This window comes from Pelobates fuscus, chromosome 6 (genome assembly GCF_036172605.1).
Source record: "Pelobates fuscus isolate aPelFus1 chromosome 6, aPelFus1.pri, whole genome shotgun sequence".
Lineage (NCBI taxonomy): Eukaryota > Metazoa > Chordata > Amphibia > Anura > Pelobatidae > Pelobates > Pelobates fuscus.
In genome coordinates, this window is record NC_086322.1 from 113,047,799 (window position 1) to 113,057,784 (window position 9,986).

At 36.3% G+C, this 9,986-nt stretch overlaps 1 protein-coding gene across 2 annotated transcripts; it reads left to right on the plus strand.

The window, feature by feature from the left end:
* The first annotated feature begins 446 nt into the window (after positions 1–446).
* Positions 447–3,051, plus strand: HAND2 (heart and neural crest derivatives expressed 2). Of its 2 annotated transcripts, none has more exons than XM_063460016.1 (2): positions 447–1,118; positions 2,564–3,051. In XM_063460016.1, the coding sequence occupies exons 1-2, from the start codon at positions 552–554 to the stop codon at positions 2,660–2,662; spliced, it is 666 nt and encodes a 221-aa protein (XP_063316086.1). In that variant the 5' UTR covers positions 447–551; the 3' UTR covers positions 2,663–3,051. The 2 variants fall into 2 exon arrangements, with proteins under 2 accessions (XP_063316086.1, XP_063316087.1); XM_063460017.1 differs by having other exon boundaries at positions 447–1,085.
* Positions 3,052–9,986: the final 6,935 nt, after the last annotated feature.

The window sequence follows — 9,986 nt, forward strand, 5'->3', positions numbered from 1 at the left end:
CTAGCAGAGCTAGAGGGACACATGCTGACATCCCCAGGCACTTGCAGGGTTTTCTGTCCTGGGATTGAATGTGTGTTTGGTGCAGAGATCTTATGAAGCACAGGAAATGGATGCCAACTCACAGTGAAACCTGATCAGAAACTCAATGCTCCCACTGGGAACTATGGACAAGACCTGCTGTAAGTAACAGAACAAGTTGATTTCACCTCACCCCAGCTGGTTTTATGGGGAAGGAGCTCACTGGACCCCTCATAGCACCCATGCAATAACTAGCCAGTGCCATGCAATAATACTTGAATACATAATAATAGCAGCAGCAGCAGCAGCACCTGGGGGGACATCAGCTCTGTACTCTATGACTGGGCAGTGATTGTATTATTCTGCTACAGAGAAGGAGGAGCACTGTGGGGATTCATCTATGGAGAGCTGGAGATAAGAAGGTATTTCTTATACATAATATAAATAGAATATTTATTAAATTCCTAAGACCTGCTGCTGCTGGGAGGTGCAGAGAGCCCACAAGAAAGGACTAGGCAGAAGGTGGCTCTGCAATGAGCTTGGTTGGAGGATTTCCCCACCACCCGGTGGTTCACCATGATGGTTACCCCTTTGCAGCAGCTGCAGCCGCCGCAGCCAGCCGCTGCCATGAAGACAATCCTTACTTCCACGGCTGGCTTATTAGCCACCCGGAGATGTCTCCCCCTGACTACAGCATGGCACCGTCCTACAGTCCGGAGTACGCCAATGGCGCAGCCGGGCTGGACCACTCCCATTACGGGGGTGTCCCGGGAAGCGGGGCCGGAGGCTTGTTACAACGGCCTGTTAAGCGGAGGGGGACTGCCAACCGCAAGGAGAGGCGCAGGACTCAGAGTATCAACAGCGCCTTCGCCGAGCTCCGGGAGTGTATCCCCAACGTGCCTGCCGACACCAAGCTCTCCAAGATCAAAACCCTGCGGCTGGCTACCAGCTACATCGCCTACCTCATGGACCTGCTGGCCAAGGATGACCAGAATGGGGAGACAGAGGCCTTCAAGGCAGAGATCAAAAAGACAGATGTGAAGGAGGAGAAGAGGAAGAAAGAACTGGTCAGTACAGCATGGCATGCCGACAGCAACAATGTATGGCAACATTAAACCACATAGTAAAATATTACTCACTATTTATTTTCTCCAAAAAAATGTGCAGAAATGATTATGGTTGTGTATATATATTTTATATATATATATATATATATATATATATATATATATATATACACTTAACATTTTATTATTATTATTATTATTATTATTATTATTATTTTGAAGTCGTGATTTTATATATTTTTTTATGACTTTGGCTACCACATTCCAACATTCGAAGCTAGAACTATTTAAATGTTTAATATATAAAATGACTTTAGTATTTAGTCTGATAATTCTTCAGTCAGTTTACAAACTTAGGATAGGAATACATTAAACCATATTTATTCTAAAAGTTATAAAACAATTCATCTAGAAGTTGGCCAGAGTTACTGCATATCATACAATCAACTTTGGGGATATATTTATATAATAATAGATTTATTTATTGATAAAAGACGGAAATTTAATAAAATTACCCTTTAACGATAAGAAGATTGTAATATTTAAATTAAGCAAAACAAGACTTATTTTACTTTATTCTATCTCGTGATTAATTGTGAGTACGCGATTTTACAATCTTTTCTTTGAAAATTATTCAGAAACCGTCTAGATATAATTTCATTATTTTTGATGGTAGTATATATAATATATGTATTTATGTTGACATGCATAAAAAATGCTTTTAGTAGAAATTGCTTCTGTAAAGTTACCATGCAAGGGGAATTCTTTTTTTTTTTTATGAAGGTGTGCTATTTACTTTTTAACTTGTTTTGTATATTATATATAGAGTGAGTGACAAGAAGCAAATAATAATAATAATAATAATAATAATGTTCATTCTCCGTAGAATTCCTTTCAATTTTCAAACATATATGGATCGTATTTACCAAATAGTCAATGGTTACGAGTTTCAAATAATTTTAATGTGATACTTGACTTATTAACAACCGGAAATACGTGGGGCCTACACACTAAACTAGATTGTAAAATCAACTTGCAGAATGGATGACAGAAATTAAAAGCAAAACATGTCTTTGTCCAGTATGAACTTTTTCCCAGCTTTGCAATTTTTATTAGTCGTAAGCATTTCATAAATAAACCCCTCAAACCTAAATAAATAGAACCTGGGCCTATGTATATATATTTATATATGTATACAATGTCTCTTTAATATTATTATTATTTTATTATTATTATTATTATCAATATTATTTTCTGTAGGTGATAGTATGTCTTCTGTCCTCCACAGAAGTTAAATAAAAAATATTCAGAAAACTGACAACATCAAAAAAATATTTGAGGAACATCTATCCTTTTGAAATTGGGGCAAGGAGTATACATTATTGTATATATGTGTGTGTTTCTATAATGTGCATGTATTATCTTGTTGTTGGATTCAAACCTATTATTCAGATCTTGTTAATGGTCTCTCCTAACAGAATGAACTTTTGAAAAACACAGTTAGCGGCAACGATAAGAAGACTAAAGGCAGGACTGGGTGGCCACAGCATGTCTGGGCTCTGGAGTTAAAACAGTGACGCTATGGACTGCAGTAATGAAGACTCAATTAATATGCACATATATATGTGTGTGTGTATATATATGTGTGTATATATGTCCTAAAAAACTATGTATATGGAATCGTCCAGTTTATTTATGTGCAATTTCCCTCCCTACCCCCAAGCACCCCTAAAATGTGGATTTGTGAAGACAAGCATTCCATTATATGAAGAAAAACCTGCAGGTTGGTTTTAAGGGCTGTGTGTGCTGTATAAAAGTTTGTGAATGTTACAGTATTTCTCTCTATGTTCTAACATCACAACATCAAGAAAATGACTCCCTGGCATTAGTATGTATGTGAAGTTTCTATTTTCTTTTTTTACGTGATTTTTTTGTTTGTTTTGTTTTTTACTGTTTGTTTGTTTTTAAGGGGGTTTTGTGTTTTTTGTGTGTGTTTTTTTTATTTCTTTGTTTTTTGTGTTGTTTTTTTTTGTTGTTGTTGTTTTTTTTTAATTCTTTTTACCATGGCCTTAGTATGCATAGTGCATACATTATAATTCACACTATTAATGATCCCAGGTTGCCTTTGATGAAGCATTTCTTGTTGGAGAGGCCTGCAACGTGTTGAAGAGTGCTCATTTCAGCGTTAGAAAGCCTGTAGTATAGGGAAATCATATTTAACCCCTTCAGTACCAATGACATGTTGGTATTTTCATGCTAACAAGCAAGTCTCCTAAACGTTATCTCTAAGGCGTTGTGTCAGGTGTTTTGTGGTTGTTATACTTTATTTGTTTGTTTGTGTTTTTGTATGTTTTATTTTTATTTTTATTTTATTTTATTTTATTTTTACATTTTTTTTATTATTATTATGTGGTACGTGTTCATTATTTGAAGGTGTCTTTGTTGTGTTTTATTTTTGTGTGCACTTCTGTCAGGGAATGTGGAGTTTAATTAATATTTGAAGGTGTAAAACTTTGTAAGTGATCAATAAACCACTGAGTGTTTTTGTATATGTTGGTCACACGAATTCATTCATTTTACATATTTCAAACCTATATTCTGACTCACTTCCACTTTCCTAGAAGTTTGTGTGTGTGTGTGTGTTTGTGTATATGTTTGTGTGTTTGTGTTTATAGACATAGATTGGATTGCATACTACAATTATTGTAAGCCTTTTTATTAGAGTAACATTACATTTTAATAACGAATTTGTTTTACAGCCTTCCTAACAATACACGATGTTATATTAAGCTTTTCTAGGAAAAACATGTAATGCAAGTTAAAACTAAATTACCTAATGTTCGTTTATTTAAATTCATATTTAGCAGTATACGCACACAGTGGATCAGTTGTATAAGATAATACATAGACGAGTACAAGAAAAAGTTGCTTTTCTGGAAGGGTCTATTCACTATACAAGTTGTATTTACAACCAATCGACTTGCTAACATTAGACCTAATTTGCAGAGCAGGAACAGATTTGCAGTTTAGCAGAAATCGATCTCTATTTCAACTCTGTTAGTTTAGTCTGCCAGCATTTCAGTTTAGTGAGCAACCCACGGTATTCTTGCCCTTATTAGTTATTGATGATCTAAACAATACAGTAACTTTGTATCTGTAGCTCTCCACCGACTGAGCAGTACAGCAAGGCTTATTGCATGCAGTGTTAGTGCAGAGCTTCACACTGATATGCAAAGGCTGCAGATATATAAATGGACAGGCTGCACGGGCCTGACAGAAAGTATTGCCCTAAGTCTGGTGTACACCCACTTTGTATTTTTCATGCTGTGTAAAAGATCAGCTCAGTGCCTCCTAGACAGAGCATTTAAGCCTTAATAAGAAAAGGAAGAGGCTGATAAGCAGTTTGTTTTAGTTAGATCACCAAGATTTAACCCATTGAGTGCAGCACCCTCTGTCAGAAATGCTTTTAAATAGGATTCTGTTCACAGACTCCTAGAGGCCTTGTCCTAACGAGCTGCTGTTTTCTTAGCTTTACTTTAGCTGGGAACGTGTGGGTGGATGTGCACTGGAGCTATAAAAAGATAAGAGGATCACTCCTTCCAGGTCCCCATGTGTAGGGTGAGGGGTTAGGACAACTCTGCCAGTGAGTCCTGCCCTTTCTGCCAGAGGTCAGGGCCAGGGGCTTGCTCTGGGCTCTTCTACATAGACACTTGCTTTTGTTTACAAGCCCTCAGCTGGATTTGCTGGGCTGGCCAGGGATATTTTAGGAAATAAATATAGGAAGCTAGAAAGACAGACAATGTTACAGTATACTTAATGAGAGAGTTAGAGAAAGCTTAACCCACAGAGCTCCATATATATTTCAGTGTGTGTGTGAGAGTGTGTGTGTGTGTGTGTGTGTGTGTGTGTGTGTGTGTGTGTTTGTTTGTTAAACTGAGGTGTTTTTGCTCTGTGCTCTGATTTATAATTTTAACTTTAAAACATCGCTAAACAGTGCTATGCTGTTCTCTGTATAAGATGTATGTATATACAGATTGAGAGAGAAAACAAAGTTAGATAATTATCTACATATTTATTCTGTGATGCACATGCCAATTTAAAATTATTATATAACTACATATATGCGTGAAGATGGATAGATAGAAAGAATAGATAGATAGATAGATAGATAGATAGATAGATAGATAGATAGATAGATTGTTCTAACAAAGAAATCTGTAAAATTGGAAAAAAATATACCCATTTCCCTATTTATTTATTTATTTACTTACTTATTAAATTATTTGTATTTCTTTATTTTACTTTACTTGTCTTTGCTTCTGTATTACAGCTTCTAACGCATATGAGAAAACATGATTTAAGGATTTTACTTATTTAAACATTGTGACCTATATGATACACGATGATAAATATATGCTTGTGTGTGTATGTGTGTATAATCACCTTCATCAAATAAGTTGTGTAATACATATCATTTAGTATTATGATTGCCATTCGCATAGATTTAGATTTGTATAAAATAGTTTATTTATATATCTAATACAGTATTACTAACTCACTTTCTCTACTTTTCAATTTATTTCTCTTTATCTCTATAGTTATACATTCACACAAATGTAGATAGATAGATAGATAGATAGATAGATAGATAGATAGAGATTTATTTCACTGTGTTTATTATTATTGAACCTTAACAGACCTAACACAAGAAGAAGGAGGGAAAAAAGCTATATTTTTATTTTAAGATCTTTTTCTCACCATACTAAGCCACTAATTACTCTGCTCTGTAGTTGTAAAATAAGCATCATGTAGGGTCTCTGGAGCAGAGCGTTTTTGCCCTCTCCTAAATATGATATAATGCTGCTAACCTTCTGATTGCATGAAAAACCCTGCTGTGAGTACAAATTAAAAGCTCACCCTTAAGCAGAAGACTTTTAGTAGTCTCAGGGCTTTGCCAGCTAAGGAAATCTTTTTAATTACTCTGTAATGTGGATGTTGCCTTTTTTCTACAGAGTAATCACTCTCAGAGTAAATCTCAAGAGTCCTAGACAGGCCGGAGCCAACAAAAATGTAGTATTTGACGTTAAAAGCTAAATGCTGAAGTGGAGCTGTATAGGGGAAATTGATTGGTAGATTGGGATGTCAGTGCTTTGGCCTCTGGTCGCCTGGCAGAGTTAGCCCACACTTTGATAACACCAGCAATCTTGAACCAGAAGTCTGAGAATCTGCAATAATCCTCCCTTTACCTTTTGCAGGGCCCCAGATGGGAGCCATTGGCCTTCAGCCTCGCTATAATACATCTCACATTATTAGTGTGTGGATTGTGTTATTGTTGTATTGAGTCTGACGTTTGAATTAAATAAAAGATTCCATTTATATATATATTACAATGTCTGCAGTTAGTGGCAAGTTCAAACGTATTTGATCAGCAATATTTATATTTATCTACTCGTTTTCGATGCAAACGTTTTGTTAGAAGTTGCAATGGAATTTGATCAAATAAATAAATGTTACATCATGTTGATACAAAGGCTGTGTGTTAGCCTCAAAAGTTTTAGTCAATACATTTGTTCATATTTAATAATTTTTTTTACAGGCAACACAACTTCAAAAATTAAGAGATTACATTATTTCCGAAGATGGGGTAAATATTATCCCCCCTTAAAATACGATATAAAATGTAGGTGTTTTTCCCCTAAATAAATAAAATCCCATGGGGGTTATTCACTAAACATTAGGCCATAGGAGAGTCCACTGCAACATTTAGTAGAAACTCGTAGAAATGTTAGATTAAGCATTTGATTAACCCTCTGAATAAATGAAGTAAAACAGTAACTTTACACGGCTGCTCTACATTGTATAACTAAATTCTGAATATCATTTAATATTTAATATTGCACAGCAAATTTGGCATATTTAGGGGGCAAATGGTGATAACTAGATTAATATAGTCGAGTTGGGTAAATATATTTGTTTATTATTTTCAATTCGGCTCATCTGGTAAAATTTCAAAGCTCGCCAGAGCTTATTTACGTAGACATTCCTGATACTTTATTTGTATATGTGTGTGTGTATGTGTGTGTGTATGTGTGTATGTGTGTGTGTATGTGTGTGTGTATGTGTGTGTGTATGTGTGTATGTGTGTGTGTGTGTATGTGTGTGTATGTGTGTGTGTATGTGTGTATGTGTGTGTGTATGCGTGTGTGTATGCGTGTGTATATATATATATATATATATATATATATATATATATATGTATTTAACAACTATAATACCTATATAAATAAGTATATATATATATATGTGTGTGTGTGTATAACAAATCTATATACATATAGCTAACAAGTATAATAAATGAGGAAACGCATTTTAAATCTATACCTCTGCTGTCCTGCTGATAAGGGTGAAAGTGGAGTCTCATAATGTAGTCAAAATAAAGGTTGAAGTAGATGAGATTTCCTCCAGTGACACAATCTGTGCTGGAGAGCCATGATTTCATCGGCCAATGCTTTGCTGATAAAGCCCTTTATCTCCTTTCCTAAACAGAGACATTGTTATGAAATGAGCGCTCAGTGCATTGATACGGTGGCTGAGGGACCATTAGCAGATCTCTCCCATTTGTCTTGCGGTAAGCTGGAGCTGTCACGTATAGCATGCTAGGCACATTCAAATCTGGAGCACTTTAGTTGGGTTTTTTTTTTTTTTTTTTTTTTCAGGGTTATGCTTTTTTCATTTTCTTCTCAGTCTACACTTCAAGGAAGAAATAAAGGAAAAACCAGTTTGCACATATTTCTAGACATCTCTGATGCCCCCTCCAGTGGGTAATTATTGCTAATTTGTTAACATTGTCAAGATGGGGTCAGAGAGATAGATTTAATGACTGTGTCCTTACAATGAAGGTGATCATTGGTAAAGTCGTTTATGCCCCGGGGCGCTAAAGAACAAAAACAACAACAAAAAATAATTTTGGGAAAAAAAATAAATAAAGAATATCGTTTTCTTTCTTATGTTTAACTGGAAAAAAGAATGATCAAATTTGGTTTAAGGGAAGAGATCTGAATCCGATATTGAACGCCTGGTATTTTATTCGAAGTAATTTGCTTTGTGATACAGATACAGCAGGTAATTATCCTTATAATAACAGGGCTTAATCTCATTAGTGTTTTAGCCAGCATTTAGCAAACAGCCCTTTAGGAGAGATTTCCCAACACAAAAGACAGCAGCGTGCCTGCCACTAGACTGCCTATCAAAGCTCATTGTATAGCGAGGCATTGGTTATACTGTAGCAATGTTACTGACACTTCCTGCAAATATAGGAGGTTTTTTATTCTTCTCCATTTAACCCATTCAGAGCCAGAATGGGACTAAACGTATAATTATTCTAGTTAGTAAGACATGCCTTCGTTTCTGAAGGGGTTAAACACACTCCTAAATTAGATTTCAGTCCGATCTCACTTTAGCAAGAGAAGTAATGTCAAATTTAAAAGTATTTCTTATAAGTATAGAGAATACATTAACTCTTTGGGTAAGTGTCCCTGAAAAGGCATTCACAACGTGCTCAGAAGAAAAATAAAAATCACACAAACTACTACAGTATTTAGTTTCTTAACGTAAACTTTGATCGCGTAATGTTGGCAACATATTGCTGTTATGCATCAGGTTTTAGGCCTAGTATGGGGTAAGCTTTCCAAGGGCTTATATTTTGCTTTGATGAACAGATCTTGTAGTTCTGATTACTTTAAGAAAAGTCTTCATTCCTGGGCAGCCTATAAGTTCTTACATGTGCTATTCCTGCCATCTGGGAGTGATTACTGGCCAAGTCCCTCCCCCCTTGGTGCTGGCTGTATCTTAGCTGAGAGCCTATAGACACGTTGACGTCAGATCAGACGGCTAGGAGCCATCCTGCTCTTGACTTGGGTGTAATCAGCCCTCTCTGCTCTATAGATTGGGCTTCTCTTCATTCCTTCAGCTGGAATGCGGATGCTACAGCACAGTATTCAACAAATATTTTCAACCGATATGATTTTGCTTTTTTGGCTTTCCAAGCCAACAAACATACATTCCCCAAACCCCCCCCCCCCCCTGCTTCCCTGGGGGAATAGATCAGTCCTTTCCATTCGGAACACAAACACAAAGTGATGGATCTTGCAACATCAACGTTCTTTTTATGTATTCCAATAAGTGGCTCACATCCAAGGCAAACACTGAGCTTTATAATGGCCAACAGCAAACTGTTAAACAAAGTGAAACTTTTATGATAATTCCTGTTTAGGGAAGATGTGTTTCTAATCATCACAAGCCGATCTAGGTTAGTAATTATGCCAGCAGACACGCAATGTGATAGATATGAGGAAGAGGAGGAGGATCTCTGAGCTCTAAGCTTCAGCCTGGTTTTCTGCACCTGCTCCAAATCCCATTAGAAGCTCACTCACTGCACACCCCACCGAGTCACATACTGACTACTGGAGAGGGGAAGGGGATATACTGAATATCAGGGAATATCATGTCCCCTGTTCACTAGTCACAGACACTGCATAGATAGACACGCACATAGACACACGCATATAGATACATATATACAGTAACACACACACACATACAGTAAATAACACACGTGTGTTTGTGTGTGTGTGTGTGTGTGTGTGTTTATGAGGAAAAGGAGGAGGGAGAATCAATCTATGAGCTCTAAGCTTATGAGCTCTAAGCTTCTGTATATGTGTGTGTGTGTGTGTGTGTGTGTGTGTGTGTGTTTGTGTGTGTATACATACAGATACACACATGCATACATATATAGTTAAATACACACGCAGATATTCACACATACATACTTAGTTGCTTTTAAAGTTACAAACACATAATACGGTTATAAACATAGATACATATTCACACATTCATGTAGAT